The 25,436-nt window shown below is 45.4% G+C and overlaps 1 protein-coding gene across 1 annotated transcript in view; it reads right to left on the reverse strand.

The window, feature by feature from the left end:
* LOC311134754 (semaphorin-3E-like) overlaps positions 1–22,425 on the reverse strand; it is a gene marked incomplete at both ends in the record, with an annotated part of 57,520 nt that extends 35,095 nt beyond the window's left edge. The window contains 3 exon segments of the mRNA XM_084168534.1: positions 22,323–22,329; positions 22,331–22,392; positions 22,395–22,425. Of these exon segments, the coding sequence (XP_084024660.1) occupies positions 22,323–22,329; positions 22,331–22,392; positions 22,395–22,425 (100 nt within the window).
* Positions 22,426–25,436: the final 3,011 nt, after the last annotated feature.

Raw genomic sequence — 25,436 nt, forward strand, 5'->3', positions numbered from 1 at the left:
CTGTCAGGCCTGCCTTCTATCATGTCTACAGCTCTGGAGCCCGGGTCTGGAGGTGAAGGACCAGAGCCAGGAGCTACAGCCCCAGAGAGGGTAACTTCCTGTGGGCTGTGGTGGGTTGCATGCCCTGGGCCCTGGAGCACGACTGGATGTCCTTGTGGACGATGAGACATAGTCTGGAGTGTGTTAGGAAACCCCCTAAAGCTTCATAGTGTCATGCAGAGCAGTCCAGGACACGGGTGGTTTATATGATCAAATGAGGCTCTCTATTTGTACTCCTCCCTTTCCCAAATTGTAGCTGCCATTTTCTCTTGCAAAGAGGAGAGGAGAATACTCCTGGCTACCATAACCGTCACCTCCCCCTACCTGTCTCCTCAGACATAACTTCTCTGGAGTTATATGTCAAGGTTTAAGTGACTTCAAACACCTACAGGGCTTTCTAAATGCCAGTGTTTCAGGAGGGGAATTCTGTGATTTGTTATTTCAACATCTGTGTGTTTTTAGTAGCATTACATCTGTAGAGACAGTATTAGATGTCTTGGAAGAGACCAATAGATTTGGTTTATTTTTCTGGTTTTAGATCTCTCTGGTAGATTCAGTCTGTTTGTTTTGCTAGCATTAGAGATCTGTGTGGTAGAAACAGAGTGAAGGTTTGTTTTAAGAGGTATTAGATCTCTAGGTGCTATTAGGATTGAGATTAGTCTGATTGTTTTGGTAGCATCATTGATCTCAAACAGTGTGTGTGTGTGTGTGTGTGTGTGTGTGTGTTTAAGTGGTATTAGATCTCTATGGTAAAGACAGAGGGGCTGTGGCAGTGGTGTTATTCCAGCGCCCAGACACGCTTCCTGTAATGATCTAATTCAGGCAGTTACAGCTCTTAAAATGCATGCACTGAGCACACATTAAAGCACACATACCCACACACCTGGACACACACACACACCTGCACGCACACATACACACACATGCACGCAGGCACACGTGGCACCAAACACACATACAGTACGTGGGGCTCACAAATCAAATCAAATCAAATTGTATTTGTCACATACACGTGTTTAGCAGATGTTATAGCGGGTGTAGCGAAATGCTTGTGCTTCTAGCTCCGACAGTGCAGTAATATCTAACAAGTAATATCTCACAATTTCACAACATATACCCAATACACACAAAACTAGTAAGGAATGGGATTTAAGAATATATACATATATGGACAAGCAATGACAGAGCAGCATGGACTAAGATACAGTAGAATATTATAGAATAGAATGTAGTATATACATATGAGATGAGTAGTGCAAGATATGTAAACATTATTAAAGTGACTAGTGTTCCATTTCTTAAAGTGGCCAGTGATTTCAATAGGCAGCAGCAGCCTCTAATGTGCTAGTGATGGCTATTTAACAGTCTGATGGCCTTGAGATAGAAGCTGTTTTTCATTCTCTCGGTCCCAGCTTTGATGCGCCATTCTCTCGGTCCCAGTATTGACCTCGCCTTCTGGATGATAGCGGGGTGAACAGGCAGTGGCTCGGGTGGTTGATGTCCTTGATGATCTTTTTGGCCTTCCTGTGACATCGGGTGCTGTATGTGTCTTGGCGGGCGAGTAGTTTGCCCCCGGTAATGCGTTCGGCAGACCGCACCACCCTCTGGAAAGCCCTGCGGTTGTGGGCGGTGCAGTTGCCGTACCAGGCGGTGATACAGCCCGACAGGATGCTCTCAATTGTGCATCTGTAAAAGTTTGTGAGGGTTTTAGGTGCTAAGCCAAATTTATTCAGCCTCCTGAGATTGAAGAGGCTCTGTTGCACCTTCTTCACCACACTGTCTACGTGGGTGGACCATTTCAGTTTGTCGGTGATGTGTACGCCAAGCAACTTGAAGCATTCCACCTTCTCCACTGCGGTCCCGTCGATGAGAAATGGGGGGGTGCACCCTCTGCTGTTTCCTGAAGTCCACGATCGTCTCCTTTGTTTTGTTAATGTTAAGTGAGAGGTTATTTCCTGGTACCACACTCCCAGAGCCCTCACCTCCTCCCTGTAGGCGGTCTCGTCATTGTTGGTAATCAAGCCTACGACTGTTGTGTCGTCTGCAAACTTGATGATTGAGTTGAAGGCGTGCTTGGCCACGCAGTCATGGGTGAACAGGGAGTACAGGAGGGGGCTGAGCACGCACCCTTGTGGGGCCCCAGTGTTGAGGATCAGCGAAGTGGAGATGTTGTTTCCTACCTTCACCACCTGGGGGCGGCCCGTCAGGAAGTCCAGGACCCAGTTGCACAGGGCAGGGTTCAGATCCAGGGCCTCGAGCTTAATGATGAGCTTGGAGGGTACTATGGTGTTGAATGCTGAGCTATAGTCAATGAACAGCATTCTTACATAGGTATTCCTCTTGTCCAGATGGGATAGGGCAGTGTGCAGTGTGATGGCGATTGCATCGTCTGTGGATCTATTGGGGAGGTATGCAAATTGGAGTGGGTCTAGGGTGACAGGTAAGGTAGAGGTGATATGATCCTTGACTAGTCTCTCAAAGCACTTCATGATGACAGAGGTGAGTGCTACAGGGCGATAGTCATTTAGTTCAGTTATCTTTACTTTCTTGGGTACAGGAACAATGGTGGCCATCTTGAAGCATGTGGGAACTGCAGACTGGGAAAGGGAGAGATTGAATATGTCCATAAACACACCATCCAGCTGGTCTGCGCATGCTCTGAGGACGCGGCTAGGGATGCCGTCTGGGCCGGCAGCCTTGCGAGGGTTAACATGCTTAAACGTCTTAATCACGTCGGCCATGGAGAAGGAGAGGCCACAGTCCTTGGTAGTGGGCCTCGTCAGTGGCACTGTGTTATCCTCAAAGCGGGCAAAGAAGGTGTTTAGCTTGTCTGGATGCGAGACGTCTGTGTTGGCGACGTGGCTGGTTTTCCTTTTGTAGTCCGTGATTGTCTGTAGACCCTGCCACATACGTCTCGTGTCTGAGCCGTTGAATTGCAACTCCACTTTGTCTCTATACTGATGTTTTGCCAGTTTAACTGCATTGCAGAGTGAGTAGCTACACTGTTTGTATTCTGCCATATTCCCAGTCACCTTGCCATGGTTGAATGCGTCGGTTCGCGCTTTCAGATTTGCGCGAATGCTGCCATCTATCCACGGTTTCTGGTTAGGGTAGGTTTTAATAGTCACAGTGGGCACAACATCACCTATACACTTCCTGATAAACTCAGTCACCGTTTCAGTGTATTCGTTTAAATTATTTCCGGAAGCTACCCGGAACATATCCCAGTCCGTTTGATCAAAACAATCTTGAAGCGTGGATTCCAATTGGTCAGACCAGCGTTGAATAGTCCTTAGCACGGGTACTTCCTGTTTGAGTTTCTGCCTATAGGAAGGGAGAAGCAAAATGGAGTCGTGGTCAGATTTGCCGAAAGGAGGGCGGGGGAGGGCCTTATAACATCCCGGAAGTTCAAATAGCAATGGTCGAGGATTTTAGCAGCGTGAGTACAACAGTCGACATGTTGATAGAACTTCGGCAGCCTAGTCCTCAAATTTGCTTTGCTAAAAACCCCGGCTACAATAAATGCAGCCTCAGGATATGTGGTTTCCAGTTTGCATAAGGTCCAGTGAAGTTCTTTGAGGGCCGTCGTGGTATCGGCTTGAGGGGGGATATTCACGGCCGTGACTATAACCAAAGAAAATTCTCTTGGGAAATAAAACGGTCAGCATTTCATTGTGAGATATTCTAGGTCGGATGAACAGAAGGACTCGAGTTCCTCAATGTTACTACAATTACACCATGAGTCGTTAATCATGAAACACACACCTCCGCCCTTCTGCGTCCCGGAGAGATATTTATTCCTGTCTGCGCGATGAACTGAGAACCCATCTGGCTGGACCGATTCCGACAGAATATCACAAGAGAGCCATGTTTCCGTGAAACAGAGGATGTTACAGGCCTTGATGTCTCTCTGGAAGGAAATCCTTGCCCGTAGTTCATCGAGCTTGTTAACCAAAGACTGAACATTAGCGAGTAGAATACTTGGAAGCGGTGGGTGGTGTGCGCGCCTACTAAGTCGAACCAGCAGGCCGCTCCGAGTGCCTCTCCTCCGCCGGCGATGTATTGGGTCAGCCGCTGGAATCAGTTCAGTTGCCCTGGGGAGAGCAAACAAAGGATCTGCTTCGGGAAAGTCGTATTCCTGGTCGTAATGCTGGTGAGTTACCGCCGCTCTGATATCCAATAGTTTTTCCCGGCTGTATGTAATGATGCAAAACACTTTCTGAGCTAATAATGTAAATAATAATACATAAAAAAAACAAAATACTGCAAAGATTCCTAAGAGCTAGTCGGGAGGCAGCCATCTTCGCCGGCGACAGGTCCCTGATCACACATATGTGGGGCGCGCTCACACACACACACACCTCCAGATGTAACACACTATGGAATGTGTAATGCTTCAGCTGACAATAACAACGACAGACGTGTAGTGGAGCAGGACAGAGCTTGTCATCCACTGAGGGAATTAATGGGAACTCTGCAGATAACTTAACACATAGCTGAACCAAAAGCCCTTCATGTTGATAACAGTGTATATGGTGATGTTGATAAGGATAAAGGTGACAAATTCTAATAACAAAAATGATAATGGTGATGAATCATGATGATAATGAAATGACAGGACTTGACTTGAGTGAATTAAATATGAAGAGTTTATTTCCAAAACACTATATCCACCGATTTTTCACATTTGGGTTTTTCATCAGAAATGATGGTTTATGGGTACCTTCATGTGTGTCTAAAATATAACAGATTTTTGATTCATAGATTTTAAATGTGTATGCTACAGTGAGGGAAAAAAAGTATTTGATCCCCTGCTGATTTGCCCACTGACAAAGACATGATCAGTCTATAATTTTAATGTTAGGTTTATTTGAACAGTGAGAGACAGAATAACAACAAAACAATCCAGAAAAACGCATGTCAAAAATGTTATAAATTGATTTGCATTTTAATGAGGGAAATAAGTATTTGACCCCTCTGCAAAACATGACAGTACTTGCTGGCAAAACCCTTGTTGGCAATCACAGAGGTCAGACGTTTCTTGTAGTTGGCCACCAGGTTTGTACACATCTCAGGAGGGATTTTGTCCCACTCCTCTTTGCAGATCTTCTCCAAGTCATTAAGGTTTCGAGGCTGACGTTTGGCACCTCGAACCTTCAGCTCCCTCCACAGATTTTCTATGGGATTAAGGTCTGGAGACTGGCTAGGACACTCCAGGACCTTAATGTGCTTCTTCTTGAGCCACTCCTTTGTTGCCTTGGCCGTGTGTTTTGGGTCATTGTCATGCTGGAATACCCATTTACGACCCATTTTCAATGCCCCGGCTGAGGGAAGGAGGTTCTCACCCAAGATTTGACGGTACATGGCCCCGTCCATCGTCCCTTTGATGCGGTGAAGTTGTCCTGTCCCCTTAGCAGAAAAACACCCCCAAAGCATAATGTTTCCACCTCCATGTTTGACGGTGGGGATGATGTTCTTGGGGTCATAGGCAGCATTCCTCCTCCTCCAAACACGGCGAGTTGAGTTGATGCCAAAGAGCTCAATTTTGGTCTCATCTGACCACAACACTTTCACCCAGTTCTCCTCTGAATCATTCAGATGTTCATTGGCAAACTTAAGACGGGCATGTATATGTGCTTTCTTGAGCAGGAGGACCTTGCGGGCGCTGCAGGATTTCAGTCCTTCACGGCGTAGTGTGTTACCAATTGTTTTCTTGGTGACTATGGTCCCAGCTGCCTTGAGATCATTGACAAGATCCTCCCGTGTAGTTCTGGGCTGATTACTCACCGTTCTCATGATCATTGCAACTCCACGAGGTGAGATCTTGCATGGAACCCCAGGCCAAGGGAGATTGACAGTTATTTAGCGTTTCTTCCATTTGCGAATAATCGCACCAACTGTTGTCACCTTCTCGCCAAGCTGCTTGGCGATGGTCTTGTAGCCCATTCCAGCCTTGTGTAGGTCTACAATCTTGTCCCTGACATCCTTGGAGAGCGCTTTGGTCTTGGCCATGGTGGAGAGTTTGGAATCTGATTGATTGATTGCTTCTGTGGACAGGTGTCTTTTATACAGGTAAGAAGCTGAGATTAGGAGCACTCCCTTTAAGAGTGTGCTCCTAATCTCAGCTCGTTACCTGTATAAAAGACACCTGGGAGACAGAAATCTTTCTGTTTGAGAGGGGGTCAAATACTTATTTCCCTCATTAAAATGCAAATCAATTTATAACATTTTTGACATGCGTTCTTCTGGATTTTTTTGTTGTTATTCTGTCTCTCACTGTTCAAATAAATGTACCATTAAAATTATAGACTGATCATTTCTTTGTCAGTGGGCAAATGTACAACATCAGCAGGGAATCAAATACTTTTTTCCCTCACTGTATGTATCCATTGTTTATCTGGAATGGAATGTTTGTATCCTTTAATCTGACTGTGATATGTGGTTGTCTTACCAAGCTATCTTTAAATGAATGCACTTACTGTAAGTCGCTCTGGATAATAGCATCTGTGTCACGCCCTGGCTCTGGGGACTCTTATATGTTGAGCCAGGGTGTGGATTTTCTATGTGTGATTTTCTATGTTTTGTTCTAGTTCGTGTTTTTCTATGTTGGCCAGGGTTGTTCCCAATCAGAGGCAGCTGATTCTCGTTGTCTCTGATTGGGCACCATACTTAGGCAGCCTGTTGATACTAGTTATTTGTGGGATCTTGTTCCGTAAGGTTTGTTTTGGTGTATAACCTAGGACTTCACGTATCGTTTTATTGTTTTGGTTAGTGTTGTGTACGAAATAAAAGATGTACGCATATCACGCTGCGCCTTGGTCCGCTGTTTATAGCGATCGTGACAGAAGATCCCACCTCGACTGGATCAAGCAGCGTGACGAGGAGAGAGGATGGACGTGGGAGGAGATGAGTGAGAGTCTGGCAAGAGGGATGGAGGCCATCAGCACGGGGGAGAGACAAGCCCAAAAATCTTTTAGGGGGGGGCTCACACCGTGGACGGCGAGGCAGCGGGAGGCCGCGATAGAGCGGTTCGGCGGGTTGGCAGGTTACGGGGGCCACTGGTCACGAGGGAGAAGGAGAGTGTGGAGGCACGGCGAGAGGAACTGAGTAGGCAGCAGAGGGAGCAGAGTGGAAACCCAGTCCCGCTCCTCGCACCAAGCAAGTGGTGTGTGTCACCAGTCCGGTCCGGCCCATTCCTGATTCCCGCACAAGGCCAGTGGTGTGTGTTCCCAGTACGGTCAGGCCCGTTCCTGCTCCCTGCACTAAGCCAGTGGTGCGCGTCGTCAGCCCGGTCCGGCCTGTTCCTGCTCCCCGCACCAAGCCAGTGGTGCGCGTCGCCAGCCCGGTCCGGCCTGTTCCGGCTCCCCGCACCAAGCCAGTGGTGCGCGTCGCCAGCCCGGTCCGGCCCGTTCCTGCTCCCCGCACCGGGCCGGTGATGCGCGTCGCCAGCCCGGTCCGGCCCGTTCCTGCTCCCCGCACCGGGCCGGTGGTGCGCGTCGCCAGCCCGGTCCGGCCCGTTCCTGCTCCCCGCACCAAGCCGGTGGTGCGCGTCGTCAGCCCGGTCCGGCCCGTTCCTGCTCCCCGCACCAAGCCGGTGGTGCGCGTCGTCAGCCCGGTCCGGCCCGTTCCTGCTCCCCGCACCAAGCCGGTGGTGCGCGTCGCCAGCCCGGTCCGGCCCGTTCCTGCTCCCCGCACCAAGCCGGTGGTGCGCGTCGTCAGCCCGGTCCGGCCCGTTCCTGCTCCCCGCACCAAGCCAGTGGTGCGCGTCGCCAGCCCGGTCCGGCCTGTTCCTGCTCCCCGCACCAAGCCAGTGGTGCGCGTCGTCAGTCCGGCACGGTCCGTGCCTGTTCTACCGGTGCCTGGTCCGGCACCGGTCAGCTGCTCCACACCGGAGCCAAAGCAATCCGCTCCACCGATGTCCAGTCCAGCTCCGGCCAGCGGGGCCAGACCAGACCGGGGGCGCTGCGGGGGGGTGGGGAGAGAGTGGTGGTCACGCCCGGAGCCGGATCCGCCTCCGAGGCGGAATGCCCACCCGGCCCCTACCCTCTTGTGTTTGGTTGGCGCGGTCGTAGTCCGCGCCTTTGGGGGGTGTTTTCTATGTTGGCCAGGGTGGTTCCCAATCAGAGGCAGCTGATTCTCGTTGTCTCTGATTGGGAACCATACTTAGGCAGCCTGTTGGCACTAGTTATTTGTGGGATCTTGTTCCGTAAGGTTTGTTTTGGTGTATAACCTAGGACTTCACGTATCGTTTTATTGTTTTGGTTAGTGTTGTGTACGAAATAAAAGATGTACGCATATCACGCTGCGCCTTGGTCCGCTGTTTATAGCGATCGTGACAATCTGCTAAATGACTAAAATGTAAAATATTAATGTTTTACATACAGATATCATATTACCGTATTCAATTATTCGTTATTTAAATATATTTTTAAATATTGATGTCACAAATGTATGATCTATACATTTCATTATTAAAAATGTAGTCATTTTTTACATTTGATTGTGTAAAACCTAGCAGGACTTCTTATTTCTCTGAGAGTGAGGCAATTATAGCATTTTGCAAAAAACATCAAGTGATAGATTTTAAGCAAATACATGTCTGTCATTGAACAACCCCATGCCATGATTAGAAAGTGAAAAAACCCACCAATCTCTTTCATAAGTTCTTCAAACAATAAAAGCTAATTTACCAACATTTCTGAAAATGCATATACAGTGTATAGCATATTGGAATGAAACTTCATATAATGATTTGATCATGCGGATATATGCTTAGTAACAGGTAGAGCTAATACAAGTGAAACAGTGTATAATTATCTAAAACAGTTAATTCTGTTCCTTCTCTATAGACATAGGGGATTTCCACTCCTCTCCTCCCTGTCATCTTCTGCAGCTGCTGTGTGTGTGTGTGTGTGTTTGTGTGTGTGTGTGTGTGTGTGTGTGTGTGTGTGTGTGTGACTCTCTTCAGCTAAGGAGTTGAACGAGGGAGTGTGTGCTTCACTAAAACAAAAGAGAATGAGAGACACACAGGTCTACTGTGCTCCCACTTCAAATGGAAGACGGATGGAGAGAAAAAGAGGAGAGACTAATCCTTTCATCGCCCGCCTGTGAACTGCTGAGAGATGGCAGGGGAGATTTGGAGAAATAAAATTATAAGAAACAATTTCAATCCCTCCATGGAAATGCTATAACTTTTTAGCTACTATGGGAGAGAGCGGAGTGTGACAGACTGGGAGGAAACAAGGCTACCTTTACTTTACTCAACTGTGGTGAGGCGATGGAAACACTGATGTGTAGTTATAGAGAAATACAGAGGAGTCAATAAAACATTAACCTTGGGCAACCTTGGGAAAGGTAAAGACAATAATTCAATATGTTGGAATAAGTTGATGTCCTGCCACTGGCAAGTTGCTAGTTCTAACCACAGGTTCAATGTTAAAGTGTGTGTACTGATGACAGGCATTCCCATTTGTCCGCAGTGACACAGTCTACTGAAGTAGTGCAGGAACAAAAACAATGAGAGATGGAAAAATGTTTGCATTATAAAGGAAAATAATGAGTCTTTCTTGTATTTTCTACAGGGGGGCGTGAGACTCTGTAGTCCCCAGAGGGAAGTGTGTGTGTGGTGCCTGCTCGTGGGATGGCCTTGTGTTCCTGGAGCACCATGCATGGGGGAATAATGTCACAGAGTAAAATAAGAGCCACATTTAGTAGAACAGGACAGAAGAAAGGGGGAGAGAAGAGGATAGAAGAGAGTAGGAGAGGAGCTAGGGGTGATGAGCTGGGGGAGAAGAAAGGAGCGAGGGGAAGAGTACATGAGAATGGCAGTGAGGGTAACATAGGGGAAGAGAGGTGGATGAAGAGGTGGAGGTAAAGTAAAATGAAGATTTGGGAAAGCAGAGAGAAGAGAAGGATGGATGACAACAGAAGAAGGACAGGAGAAGGTCGGTGAAGCGACCTGTGATCTTTGAATGAGTGCATAGCTACATCTGGAGAGCAGGAGAACCAGATTGCCTGACATAATACATCCTGTAAAGAACAAAAACATGATAAACACACTGTCATGTGGTTCACCCCAACTCTGTTTTAAGTTTGATGTGACTAGGTTGTGCATTGCTTTGTGGGGTGTAAATCATTGTACCCCAAAGGAGAGACAGACATCAGAGGGCAAATATCTCTGAGCACTGGTCACGTCAGACACACACAGACGAAGTCTCTCAGAGAGTGTACAGAGATTCTATTATGATGGAGTTTGATTAAAGCTCAGCTAGTAGAGTAGACGCCACAGTAACAGTCCTCTCTAGAACCCTAAACCCCATCTGCTCCATGGTGTCTGTCTGTGGGGATAGTAAAGGCTGAGGTTCATTCAAAGGGAGGAAGTGGTGGGTCTGCTAGCTATTGGCAAACAGACTGCAATGTGCTGCCTGATTAAATAGGCATTGCCTCACATCACCGTTGCCTCATCCCTAACCCCCTCACTCTCACCCTCAATACCCTAGCCCTGGATCCCTCACCCCAATACCATTTCACCCACTGCATCCTCTCCTCCCCTCATTCCCTCTCTCTCTCAACCCTCCTCCTCTCCCCCTGGTGTTTGTACTGTTAAAAGGTCAGAGCAGAAATGTCTCACAAGCTGTTTCACCCTCTAGACACTACAGAGCTACAGAGAACACACACGACACAGAGAGAGAGAGAGAGAGAGAGAGAGAGAGAGAGAGAGAGAGAGAGAGAGAGAGAGAGAGAGAGAGAGAGAGAGAGAGAGAGAGAGAGAGAGAGAGATTCCTATTCCCCTGAGGTGATTACACACATCTCCCTCTCACATCCTATCAAGGTAGTTATACAGTACATTATATAAAGACTATTTTATCACCAGAGTATAAAGATGTATTATTTCTGTTTTATCACCAGAGCTGAACCAGTCAGCGGAAAGGGGGAATAGTAGTAATTATAGAGTAGATGGAAAATACTTAATTCGTCTCACTTCACACATTACATTTAATGAGAAAAATCCCCCTCACTTAAAAGATACAGGACTTCAGCTAACAAACACAGGGCTTCATGCAGCAATGGTATTCCCCAACTCATTCCTCATCACAAACCCACCTCCAGCTAAGCCATTTAAGACATTTAAACACATACAGCAGCTCTCTTCTGTTCTAGTCTGGGAAGGAAGGATTTATATTACCAGTCAGAGGGGGGCCCTTTACTGGTAATTACTACCTGAGCACTACACAGTAGGACATCAACGATTGAACAGAGGAATAAGGACTAGACATTGGAGTTGAACAGAGCCATGGATGATCAGGAATGATCAGAACGCAAATGGTGTACAGGTCTAAAATGTGCAAACTCTAAACATATTAGGGATGGAATAGATGTCAGAGTTGAAGCACAGTATGTTCAGCAGATTTTAAATCACCTCAGAATGCCATCTACAATATGGGGACAACAGATGTCTTAACTGTGTGCTTTTACTGCATGGAAGTATGTAAGAAGTATGTAAGGTATATGTCGTTTAAAGTAGTGTGGTGGTGAAGTATGGCCCATGAGAGCTTTTAGGCGCTCACTGTTTGACTTGTCTGAGAGGAAAATGTTCCACTACAACATGACAGGGACAGGAGTTTATTTATTCATGTGAACATGTCTGACATTAGCCCTGTCCAAACCCTCTGACATCACCTGAACACTTGATTCACCACGCACAGAAAATCAGAGGTTTAAGAAATAATATTTACCAATGTTACAAAATGATTATGCTTTCTAAATAAATATTCATTTGGCAGAGATACTGTTTGAATTATGCTAAAATCTATTTTAGTTAAATGTTCAGTAAATGCTGTGGTCTTCAGCAGCAATACGTTGATTAAAATCAGACACATTTCAAGAAAATATATTTTAGCTGTCTCGGCCATCTGTCTCTCTGTCTTAGACTTTGTCTGAAGTTATTTCTGAGAAATTGGAGAAGACAATTTTCATACTTATCTGAAGGATTGGCCGTTACTGTGGGGTATAATAATGTTTTTCCCTGTGATCAGAAACAGCAGAGAACTACCTCTCACATTCAGCTCCAGTAACAACTTTTGCTCAGAGTTTAATGTGATTCTTAAACCCATAATGGTCTCTTTAAACACATTCAATGAGGAGAGCCTCTGTACAGGTAGCTATTATCTGGGTGTAGTGACACAGTTAGGATAGAACTCAGCTTGGAATGTATGAATCAGAGGACGCAATCTGCAATGCCTAGAGAACATGCCAATACTGGAGAGCTAATAACCGGTGTTTGAAGGAGGTCCTGTACGGATTGGATATATTGGATCCACATTGACATGGCAGGCCTGTACTTTGTCCCTAGTTATAGCAAGTGAAAAGACAATACTCTGAATTAGTCCAATGCCTGGCTCTCTCTGGTATTTATTTAGATAATAACCAGATTGAGGCTCTGAAAAAAACAGTCTGTGTTGGAATCCTAGTGAATGTCCAGCTTCCAGCCAAGTGTGAGGACAGAGATAGATGGAGATGGTAGGAGAGAGATAAATCATGTTTTGGCTCCGTCTCTCCCTCCACCTCACCTCTTCATTTGTCCCTCTGCCTCCACCACACCATACTTTGACACATGCCAGCAGTAACAACCTCTCATTAAACATAGAGCATAATATAATGCTTGTTTTACCATGAAGAGTTCACTACAGGGCCACAATACGCAGATGATCAGAATCAGAATCACCTTTATTCACAGGAATTTGACATGGTGAAATTGTGTTTCCATAATAAACAGAATATATAGATAAAAAGGATACAGACAAAACATGCAACACACAATACAAGACCGCATATAATTTCAAGTCATGTAATGTATTCTAAGGCTCTGTCATTGTTTGTTCATAGTTTTTTTCAGTAAGGAGGTCCGTTCTATTCATTGTAATACTATGGCCTGACCAATCCCTCTGGCAGCCATCTTTGGACAATCAGACAGACGTGACGATGTACCAATAGGATTAAAGAGTTTTGATTGGCTGAAAGCACTGCCCAATGAGGGTGTATTAGGCTCTCATGAAGTGTGTTTAAGGTCTTTGGAGGAGCTGCATGGAGAGCTTAAGGTCTGTTCTGCTTTGGAAACTGGAGACAGTCTGTGATTGCAACTCGAAACAAAAGCAGATTTTCTAAGTTAACTGATGGGAATGAGAGTAAATCAAGATTATAGTCGACGGAAAAGATGAACAGTGTTGGAAAAGAGTTGCACCTACGCACGTGGTGAAATGTTCAGGGAAGAGATGCAGGAGACGAAAGAGGGGGATGAGATGAGTGGAATGAAAGAGAGGAGAAAGAGATAGTAATAATATGAACACAGAAGAAAATAATCTCAATGTCAGAGCTCTGATGATCCATATAGATGACCTTGGAAACTCTGATAACAGTCCCAAAATAATTCTGACTTGTAAATTCAGTCCTGGAGGATGTCCATCTGAGAGCATATTTCCACGGACCTAAAGGGCAGACTCTGTTGATCTCTACAGTAATGTAGCACCTGTAAACCAGACAGAAACTGAGTCACACATCTCTGATGACTACGTCCATGATTTCAAACAAACTCCTCCACATCCAGAGAAATCCAACAAGATAGATTGATATTACGGTAATACAGTGAGGGAAAAAAGTTTTTAATCCCCTGCTGATTTTGTACATTTGCCAACTGACAAAGAAATTATCAGTCTATAATTTTAATGGTAGGTTTATTTGGTCAGTGAGAGACAGAATAACAACAAAAAAATCCAGAAGAACGCATGTCAAAAATGTTATAAATTGATTTGCATTTTAATGAGGGAAATAAGTATTTGACCCCCTCTCAATCAGAAAGATTTCTGGCTCCCAGGTGTCTTTTATACAAGTAACGAGCTGAGATTAGGAGCACACTCTTAAAGGGAGTGCTCCTAATCTCAGTTTGTTACCTGTATAATAGACACCTGTCCACAGAAGCAATCAATCAATCAGATTCCAAACTCTTCACCATGGCCAAGACCAAAGAGCTCTCCAAGGATGTCAGGGACAAGATTGTAGACCTACACAAGGCTGGAATGGGCTACAAGACCATCGCCAAGCAGTTTGGTGAGAAGGTGACAACAGTTGGTGCGATTATTCGCAAATGGAAGAAACACAAAAGTCCTGTCAATCTCCCTTGGCCTGGGGCTCCATGCAAGATCTCACCTCGTGGAGTTGCAATGATCATGAGAACGGTGAGGAATCAGCCCAGAACTACACGGGAGGATCTTGTCAATGATCTCAAGGCAGCTGGGACCATAGTCACCAAGAAAACAATTTGTAACACACTACGCCGTGAAGGACTGAAATCCTGCAGCGCCCGCAAGGTCCCCCTGCTCAAGAAAGCACATATACACGCCCGTCTGAAGTTTGCCAATGAACATCTGAACGATTCAGAGGAGACCTGGGTGAAAGTGTTGTGGTCAGATGAGACCAAAATGGAGCTCTTTGGCATCAACTCACTGTGTTTGGAGGAGGAGGAATGCTGCCTATGACCCCAAGAACACCATCCCCACCGTCAAACATGGAGGTGGAAACATTATGCTTTGGGGGTGTTTTTCTGCTAAGGGGACAGGACAACTTCACCGCATCAAAGGGACGATGGACGGGGCCATGTACCGTCAAATCTTGGGTGAGAACCTCCTTCCCTCAGCCAGGGCATTGAAAATGGGTCGTGGATGGGTATTCCAGCATGACAATGACCCAAAACACACGGCCAAGGCAACAAAGGAGTGGCTCAAGAAGAAGCACATTAAGGTCCTGGAGTTGACTAACCAGTCTCCAGACCTTAATCCCATAGAACATCTGTGGAGGGAGCTGAAGGTTTGAGTTGCCAAACGTCAGCCTCGAAACTTTAATGACTTGGAGAAGATCTGCAAAGAGGAGTGGGACAAAATCCCTCCTGAGATGTGTGCAAACCTGGTGGCCAACTACAAGAAACGTCTGACTTCTGTGATTGCCAACAAGGGTTTTGCCACCAAGTACTAAATCATGTTTTGCAGAGGGGTCAAATACTTATTTCCCTCATTAAAATGCAAATCAATTTATTATATTTTTGACACGCTTTTTTTTTGGATTTTTTTGTTGTTATTCTGTCTCTCACTGTTCAAATAAACATACCATTAAAATTATACACTGATAATTTCTTTGTCAGTGAGCAAACGTACAAAATCAGCAGGGGATCAAATACTTTTTTCCCTCACTGTATTGTGATAGTTATTTCCTCAGAGCTAATAACAGAGACTTTAACCACATTCCTCTCTTTTCCTGATCTGCCTTCAAGGCCTGCACATTGTAAGGTATTCACATTATTCGCCCTCTGTGTGTGTGTTTGTGTGTCTCAGTGTGTCGGTGGGTGGGTGTAAATCAACGCTGGCAGAGACCATGAGACACATATTATTAAAGCTTAGATGTTTTTCATTCCATAATGATAGGATCCACCAGCAGCCTTCTACAGCATGCTCTTCCAGCCAGAACACGCTACAGGAGAGAGAGAAGGAGGGGGAATGCTGTTCATCTCTGCCTTCAATACCATAGTGCCCTTCAAGCTCATCACTAAGCTCAGGGCCCTGGGTCTGAACCCCTCCCTGTGCAACAGGGTCCTGGACTTCCTGACAGGCAGTGGTGAAGGTAGGCAATTACACCTCTGCCACTCTGATCCTAACATGGGGGCCCCACAGGGGTGCATGCTCAGCCCCCCTCTTGTACTCCCTGTTCACCCACGACTGAGTGGCCACGCACGTCTCCAACTCAATCATCAAGTTTGCTGACGACACAACAGTGGTAGGTCTGATTACCAACAACAATGAGACAGCCTACAGGGAGGAGGTGAGAGTCCTGGCGGAGTGTTGCCAGGAAAATAATCTCTCCCTCAATGTCAACAAAATGAAGGAGCTGATCGTGGACTACAAGAGACAGCAGAGAGAGCACGCCGCCATCCACATCGAAGGGAGTGGAGAGGGTCAAAAGCTTAAGGTTTCTCTGCGTGCATATCACTGACAACCTGAAATGGTCCCTTCACACAGGCAGTGTGATGAAGAAGGCACAACAGTAGCTCTTCAACCTCGGGAGGCTGACAAAATGTGGCTCCTAAGACCCTCACAAACTCCTACAGATGCACCATTGAGAGTATCCTCTTGGGCTGTATCACCACCTGCTACGACAATTGCACCGTCCGCAATCGCAGGGCTCTCCAGAGAGTGGTGCGGTCAGCCCAACGCATCACTGGGGGCAGACTGCCTGCCTTCCAGGACATCTACAACACTCGGTGTCACAGGAAGACCAAGAAAATTGTCAAGGACCTCAGCCACCCGAAGCACGGCCTGTTCACCCCGCTACCATCTAGAAGGCGGAGATAGTACAGGTGCATCAAAGCTGGGACCGAGAGACTGAGAAACAGCTTCTATCTCCAGGCCATCAGAATGTTAGACACTCACCACTAGCCGGCCTCCGCCCAGTACCCTGCCCTGAACCTTAGTCACTGTTCTAGCAGGCTGCCACCCGGTACACTACCCTGCACCTTAGAGACTGCAGCCCTATGTACATAGAGTCATTGAACACTGGTCACTTTAATATGTTTACATACTGTTTCACTCACTTTATATGTATATACTGTATTCTAGTCATTGCTCATTCTATATAAATTATTATGATTTTTTAAATGATTTTTTTTATTGATAGGTATTACTGCACTGTTGGAGCTAGAAAAACAAGCATTTCACTGCACCTGCGATAACATTGCAAATCTGTGTACACGACCAATAAACTTTGATTTGATTTTGAGTAAGAGAAAGATTGGGGAGAGAGAGCGATGGAGTGGAAAAGGGTGGACTGAGGGAGAGGAGACATACAGCAGACAGAATGAAAGTTTGTTTAAGATCGAGTTCAGTATGAACTCGATCTCCTCTCCTCTCCTCTCCTCTCCTCTCCTCTCCTCTCCTCTCCTCTCCTCTCCTCTCCTCTCCTCTCCTCTCCTCTCCTCTCCTCTCCTCTCCTCTCCTCTCCTCTCCTCTCCTCTCCTCTCCTCTCCTCTCCTCTCCTCCTCTCCTCTCCTCTCCTCCTCTCCTCTCCTCTCCTCTCCTCTCATCTCCTCTCCTCTCCTCTCCTCTCCTCTCCTCTCCTCTCCTCTCCTCTCCTCTCCTGTGGTGTGAATGCCAGTCACAAAGACACCTCTCCACCTGGACAATCTGTCTTCCTCCATCTGTCTGCCTTTCTCTCACTCTCCCTCTCTCTTTCTCTCACTCTAACTCTCTCTCTTTCTCTCTTTCTGTCCCTGACTGTGTGTGAGTGTCAGTCAGTGCAGCTCCTCTCCCCCAGGTTAGTAATGACTCAGGTGAAATATGAAAGTCAGTGTTATTACTGTAATTGATGTGACATTTATGACTGAACACATCAGCACAGATCAACACTCAGCAAGGGATTCTGTCAATATACCAGCCTAACACACTTCACTAACCAAACAAGCTCTACTCTCTCCCTCCCTTCCTTCTGCTTCTCTTCTCCATTTCTACTCTCTTTCCTTCCCTGCCTCCCGGGCTCGTCTCTCCCTTCTTTCCATTCCTCTAGCATACTCTTTCTTCCTCACTTTTTCAGTTATTCATCCCTTTCTACCTATCCTTTCCTCCTCTCTCCCTTCTCTTTCCCTCTCCCTCATCCCTCTACTGATGCAATATCTTAATTTGATCACTCTTTCTTTGCTGAGGATTTTCCTGCACAGCAGGAAATTTTAACTTTTAGTGTATTTGAGTTTAAAAAGGCTTCTAAAGTTTGTAATTCCACTTAAAAATGTCAGACTTGATTTGCCCTAATAAAAAATGTATCAACCCCTACAAAAATAATTTCCTGTTGCTGCAGGATTATTTTCCTGCTGTAGCAAATTGGCTCAAATTAAGATCCTACATCTGTATATATTAAAGTCATTTACTGTGAGATGTTATCTAAACCAGCATGGTGATAAGAGAGGGAAAATAATACAGACAGGCCCCAGCGAGCATTCATAGTGGCAGGGACTGGGAAACTGGTCAGAATTGAAGGAATGATGGATGGCGCTAAATACAGGGAAAATCTTGAGAGAAACCTGTTTCAGTCTTCCAGAGATTTGAGACTGGGACGTTCACCTTCCAGCAGGACAATGACCCTAAGCATAATGCTAAAGCAACAAGGGGAATGGCCTAGTCAAAGCCCAGACCTCAATCTAATTGAGAATCTGTGGTATGACTTAAATATTTTTTTGTCTTCTTTCTTGTTTGTTTCACCAGAAAAAATATTTTGCATCTTCAAAGTGGTAGGCATGTTGTGTAAATCAAATGATACAGCCCCCCAACAAAATAGGAAAAATGCTAAGGGGGGTGAATAATTTCGCAAGCCACTGTATGTAGTTCTGTCCTTGAGCTGTTCTTTTCTATTAATGTTCTGTATTATGTAATGTTTCATGTCTTGTGGGTACCCCAGGAAGAGTAGCTGCTGATATTGCAACAGCTAATGGGGATCCTAATAAAATACCAAAATGCCAAAATACCAAGATAATCACAAGGAGAAAACACACTTTACAATGTCATAGCTGTTTAGGTCCTCTCTCATTAACAGTTTCTAACAGCAGAGATGATACTGTTGCTAGGTATACACTTAGTGATGATAACGGGCAGTTTAGTAGAGTAATAACTTATTTCTAAACGTTGCATCACATTTTCATTTGCTATCAGCCTGCACTATTGACCCGTTTTTCCCCACAGCAAATGGATGACATGGAGCCATTGGACAAAGGATACAGTGGCTTGCGAAAGTATTCACCCCCCTTGGCATTTTTCCTTTTTGTTGCCTTACAACCTGGAATTAAAATTTATTTTTGGGGGTTTTGTATAATTTGATTTACACAACATGTCTACCACTTTGAAGATGCAAAATATTTTTTATTGTGAAACAAACAATAAATAAGACAAAAAAAAAACTGAAAACTTGAGCGTGCATAACTCTTCACCCCCCCAAAGTCAATACTTTGTAGAGCCACATTTTGCTGCAATTACAGCTGCAAGTCTCTTGGGGTATGTCTCTATAAGCTTGGCACATTTAGCCACTGGGATTTTGCCAATTCTTCAAGGCAAAACTGCTCCAGCTCCTTCAGGTTGGATGGGTTCCGCTGGTGTACAGCAATCTTTAAGTCATACCACAGATTCTCAATTAGATTGAGTTCTGGGCTTTGACTAGGCCGTTCCAAGACATTTAAATATTTCCCCTTAAACCACTCGAGTGTTGCTTTAGCAGTATGCTTAGGGTCATTGTCCTGCTGGAAGGTGAACCTCCGTCCCAGTCTCAAATCTCTGGAAGACTGAAACAGTTTCCCTCAAGAATTTCCCTTTATTTAGCGCCATCCATCATTCCTTCAATTCTGACCAGTTTCCCAGTCCCAGCCGATGAAAAACATCCCCACAGCATGATGCTGCCACCACCATGCTTCACTGTGGGGATGGTGTTCTCGGGGTGATGAGAGGTGTTGGGTTTGCACCAGACATAGTGTTTTCCTTGATGGCCAAAAAGCTCAATTTTAGACTCATCTGACCATAGTACCTTCTTCCATATGTTTGGGGAGTCTCCCACATGCCTTTTGGCGAACACTAAACGTGTTTGCTTATTTTTTTCTTTAAGCAATGGCTTTTTTCTGGCCACTCTTCTGTAAAGCCCAGCTCTGTGGAGTGTACGGCTTAAAGTGGTCCTATGGACATATACTCCAATCTCCGCTGTGGAGCTTTGCAGCTCCTCCAGGGTTATCTTTGGTCTCTTTGTTGCCTCTTTGATTAGTGCCCTCCTTGCCTGGTCTGTGAGTTTTGGTGGGCGGCCCTCTCTTGGCAGGTTTGTTGTGGTGCCATATTCTTTCCATTTTTTAATAATGGATTTAATGGTGCTCTGTGGGATGTTCAAAGCGTCAGATATTTTTTTATAACCCAACCCTGATCTGTACTTCTCCACAACTTTGTCCCTGCCCTGTTTGGAGAGCTCCTTGGTCTTCATGGTGCCGCTTGCTTGGTGGTGCCTCTTGCTTAGTTGTGTTGCAGACTCTGGGGCCTTTCAGAACAGGTGTATATATACTGAGATCATGTGACAGATCATGTGACATTTAGATTGCACACAGGTGGACTTTATTTAACTAATTATGTGACTTCTGAAGGTAATTGGTTGCACCAGATCTTATTTAGGGGCTTCATAGCAAAGTGGGTGAATACACATGCACGCACCACTTTTCCGTTATTTATTTTCAATTTTTTCTTGAAACAAGTAATTTTTTTCATTTCTCTTCACCAATTTGGACTATTTTGTGAATGTCCATTACCTGAAATCCAAATATAAATCCACTTAAATTACAGGTTGTAATGCAACAAAATAGGGAAAACGCCAAGGGGGATGAATACTTATGCAAGGCACTGTATATGTCAAATGGGTATACTGTACAGTGGGGGAAAAAAGTATTTAGTCAGCCACCAATTGTGCAAGTTCTCCCACTTAAAAAGATGAGAGAGGCCTGTAATTTTCATCATAGGTACACGTCAACTATGACAGACAAAATGAGAAGAAAAAATCAAGAAAATCACATTGTAGGATTTTTAATGAATTTATTTGCAAATTATGGTGGAAAATATGTATTTGGTCAATAACAAAAGTTTCTCAATACTTTGTTATATACCCTTTGTTGGCAATGACACAGGTCAAACGTTTTCTGTAAGTCTTCACAAGGTTTTCACACACTGTTGCTGGTATTTTGGCCCATTCCTCCATGCAGATCTCCTCCAGAGCAGTGATGTTTTGGGGCTGTCGCTGGGCAACACGGACTTTCAACTCCCTCCAAAGATTTTCTATGGGGTTGAGATCTGGAGACTGGCTAAGCCACTCCAGGACCTTGAAATGCTTCTTACGAAGCCACTCCTTCGTTGCCCGGGCGGTGTGTTTGGGATCATTGTCATGCTGAAAGACCCAGCCACGTTTCATCTTCAATGCCCTTGCTGATGGAAGGAGGTTTTCACTCAAAATCTCACGATACATGGCCCCATTCTTTCTTTCCTTTACACGGATCGGTCCCTTTGCAGAAAAACAGCCCCAAAGCATGATGTTTCCACCCCTATGCTTCAGAGTAGGTATGGTGTTATTTGGATGCAACTCAGCAATCTTTGTCCTCCAAACACGATGAGTTGAGTTTTTACCAAAAAGTAATATTTTTGTTTCATCTGACCATATGACAGTCTCCCAATCCTCTTCTGGATCATCCAAATGCACTCTAGCAAACTTCAGACGGACCTGGACATTAAGAAGGGGGACACGTCTTGCACTGCAGGATTTGAGTCCCTGGCGGCGTAGTGTGTTACTGATGGTAGGCTTTGTTACTTTGGTCCCAGCTCTCTGCAGGTCATTCACTAGGTCCTCCCTTGTGGTTCTGGGATTTTTGCTCACCGTTCTAGTGATCATTTTGACCCCACGGGGTGAGATCTTGCGTGGAGCCCCAGATCGAGGGAGATTATCAGTGGTCTGTTATGTCTTCCATTTCCTAATAATTGCTCCCACAGTTGATTTCTTCAAACCAAGCTGCTTACCTATTGCAGATTCAGTCTTCCAGCCTGGTGCAGGTCTACAATTTTGTTTCTGGTGTCCTTTGACAGCTCTTTGGTCTTGGCCATAGTGGAGTTTGGAGTGTGACTGTTTGAGGTTGTGGACAGGTGTCTTTAATACTAGTTCAAACAGGTGCCATTAATACAGGTAACGAGTGGAGGACAGAGGAGCCTCTAAATAATAAGTTACAGGTCTGTGAGAGACAGAAATCTTGCTTGTTTTGTAGGTGACCAAAATACTTATTTTCCACCATAATTTGCAAATAAATTCATTAAAAATCCTACAAAGTGATTTTCTGTATTTTTTTTTCTCAATTTGTCTGTCATAGTTGACGTGTACCTATGATGAAAATTACAGGCCTCTCTCATATTTTTAAGTGGAGAACTTGCACAATTGGTGGCTGACTAAATACTTTTTTTCCCCACTGTATGTTGTAAATAAACTGTCAGAATGTTACGGGGTTGTGCAGAGGTGTCTATTAGTAAACATTCTATATTGTCACTGACACACCTGCCTTAACATTGCTGGAACAAGAATGTTAGGTTCCTTAAAGCATACTTTGACCAGTTAGGACTATAGAGAACGCTGTGCATGATCATGTAATTAATGATGTCGCTTAGCCAACACACACACATACTAACGTGCCGGATTCCTACCTTTATGGGGAGAGTCGTATCCTGGGATAGACGCTCTGGGCTGAGTGTGCTGAGCTCAACAGGAAACACACAGAATCAGAGACACACTCTTTACACATTCCATCCTGACAGACACACACACACACACACACACACACACCCGAGCAGGGAGTAAGCCAACCCAGCGTGAATCACCACTTAAGTCCAAGGGAGAGTAGGAAATATCCACCAGAGAGAGTCCAGGCTCTATGACCAGAATCTGTTATGTTAATCAGATATACAGTATATCATAAAACTATCCTCCAAAGGCAGTAATCCAGTCTCTGACCACAGGTTTCACAGGTCTCTCAGCCCTCCGAGAGGGAAGAATCCACGGTTTCCTTCTACTGATCTCAGAGTGGAGCGCTCCTAAACCTCCTACTGTTCTGTGTCAGTCTGTAAGGACTACTGCAGTCTTGTGTCCATCTTTATGAGGGGAGATCCTACAGGACTATGATTCAATAAATGAGGGAGAGTGACGAACGTCGCTCCTAAAATCAATTGTTTCAGGCGAGAGAGAGTACTCCAGCTGTTACAGCCCCAGCTGCATGACCACTGCTGCTCTCTGTCCGTCTGTCCGACTGACTGTCGTTCTCGTGGCTGCCTGGCAGGGATATTGTATCGTCTTTCTGTCTGAACAAATGAAGGAAAATAAATACTGCTGCTATTCCTTCCAAAGTGCTGCTGTATGTTCTGTCCTTCTGTCTAAGGCAGCAATGTGGTATCCTCAACTTGTGTTCTTTCAGGATCCAATGGAGGAAGTGTCTGGCCACAAGCCCAGGAGAAGCAGGAGAGGCAGGGGGGAGAGGGAGACACTCTCTCTCTCTCTCTCTCTCTCTCTCTCTCTCTCTCTCTCTCTCTCTCTCTCTCTCTCTCTCTCTCTCTCTCTCTCTCTCTCTCTCTCTCTCTCTTGTGATGTCTCTCTTGCGCTCTCTCTCTCTCCTCTCTGATCAGGCAGGGAGGATCCAAACAACTGTGCTTACTAGTGTGTACTGCTTCCACTGCTCAGAGCAGAGGATACATACCAGAGTGTGTGTGTGTGCCATTCATTCATTCACTCATTTTCCTTCTCAAGGCTGACTTTTGACCCCTGCTAATGAGAAGAAACCCCCCTCTCTCTCTCTCTCTCTCTCTCTCTCTCTCTCTTTCTCTCTCTCCCTCTCTCTCTCTCTCTCTCTCGCTCCCCTTTCTCTATCTCTCTCTCTGACAGCTGAAGTGCAGCCTGCTGTGTGTATCTCAGGGTCAGCCTCTTCCCCGCTCTGCTCCAAGAAATACTGCCTCCCCACGCGTCGCACTGCACCGCACAGCGCAGCTGACCACCTCTCATCTCCTCTCCTCCCTCACTCCCTGTCCTCCTCCACTTCTTCCCTCTACTACCCTTCTCCTGCAGCATTAACATGGACCAGAGCCAAAGTTTATCCAGACTCTTTAGTTTCTCTCTCTTATTTCCTCTCCTTCTCTCTCTGTCTTTTCCCCTCTGTCCCCTATTTCTCACTCTTTATTAGCTTTTTGTTTAAAAATTGTACTCTCACTTGTCACGTTCCTTCTCTCCTTTATCTCCATTGTATCTCTTGTATCCCCCCTCTCTCCTTCTCTTCCTTCCTCTCTCTCCCTTCTCCCCCTCTTCTCTCTCATCTGTCTGAAGCCCTGTTATTAGTGTGTTCTCTTCTCCAGAAGATTCTGCTGTTACAGTCTGTTCTTTCTCCAAGCTGTGTGTTTGTGTGTAGCCTGTGACAGATATTGTCAACACTCCTTATTCTGTTTATAAAACTGTAACAGTGAACAAATGTACACCTCTTTGGAGTCCACTTTCCTTTGTTTTGCTTTTTTTCTCTTTCCATTTTCTTCAAGGAGACCTTAATTTCTCTGAATCTGATCATCTCCAATCACATGGATCGGATTTAATTCCCATCTATTTGAAACGTTACAGTTATTTTGCTCACTGAATCTTGTGAATATGATGAAAGTGTTGTGTATGTGTGTTTGTGTGTGTATGTGTGTGTGTGTGTGTGTGTGTGTATGTGTGTGATGAAAATGTCACCCTGACAGCATTAATATTATTATTAATCTCTAGCTGTGTGATTGGTATTCAATGAAGAGATGTGATACGGTTCAGGCTTAGCAGAGTTACAGTTGTGATAGGATGTTTCGCTGATGTTTGAAATACATGTGTAACCTCACAGCCACTGAAATCACTCTTCTAATTGCAGTCCTTCACATATTGGTATGTTGATTCCATTACACAGTATGTGCAGGGTAAGTGGAATAAGCAGGAAATACGACCGCATCTCAAAAGAGGACCGACCACTTGCTTCATAAGTTCAGAGAGAGAGAGAGAGAGAGAGAGAGAGAGAGAGAGAGAGAGAGAGAGAGAGAGAGAGAGAGAGAGAGAGAGAGAGAGAGAGAGAGAGAGAGAGAGAAAGAGAGAGACAGAGAGAGAGAGAGAGAGAGAGAGAGAGAGAGAGAGAGAGAGAGAGAGAGAGAGAGAGAGAGAGAGAGAGAGAGAGAGAGAGAGAGAGAGACAGAGAGAGAGAGAGAGAGAGGAGAGAGAGAGAGAGAGAGAGAGAGAGAGAGAGAGAGAGAGACAGAGACAGAGACAGAGACAGAGACAGAGACAGAGACAGAGACAGAGACAGAGACAGAGAACAGGGGAGAGAGAGAACAGGGGAGAGAGAGAGAGGGAGTGAGAGAGAGAGAGAGAGAGCGAGAGAGAGAGAGCAAGCAAGCGGTTGACAGATAGTGTGTATCCATCGGCATGGATTCTTTGATTGTAAAGGATGTTTAAGTTAGGAACAGACAGAGAGGATCATGGTCCATAGAGAGGCAGCTGTCCTCCCAGAGGTCTAATGACTCTAACTCCCACTCTGCACCTGTTCCCTGGCTGAACACAACAGAGCTCTCATTACAGACCCATGCACACAAGCACGCACGCACACACACTCACACATGCACGCACGCACGCACACACACATACACACACACACACACACACACACACACACACACACACACACACACACACACACCTTCCTTATTACACTCCTTCCTCATTACACTCCTTCCTTATTACACTCCTTCCTTATTACACTCCGTCCT

This window comes from Coregonus lavaretus (assembly GCF_964263955.1).
Source record: "Coregonus lavaretus genome assembly, chromosome: 9".
NCBI lineage: Eukaryota > Metazoa > Chordata > Actinopteri > Salmoniformes > Salmonidae > Coregonus > Coregonus lavaretus.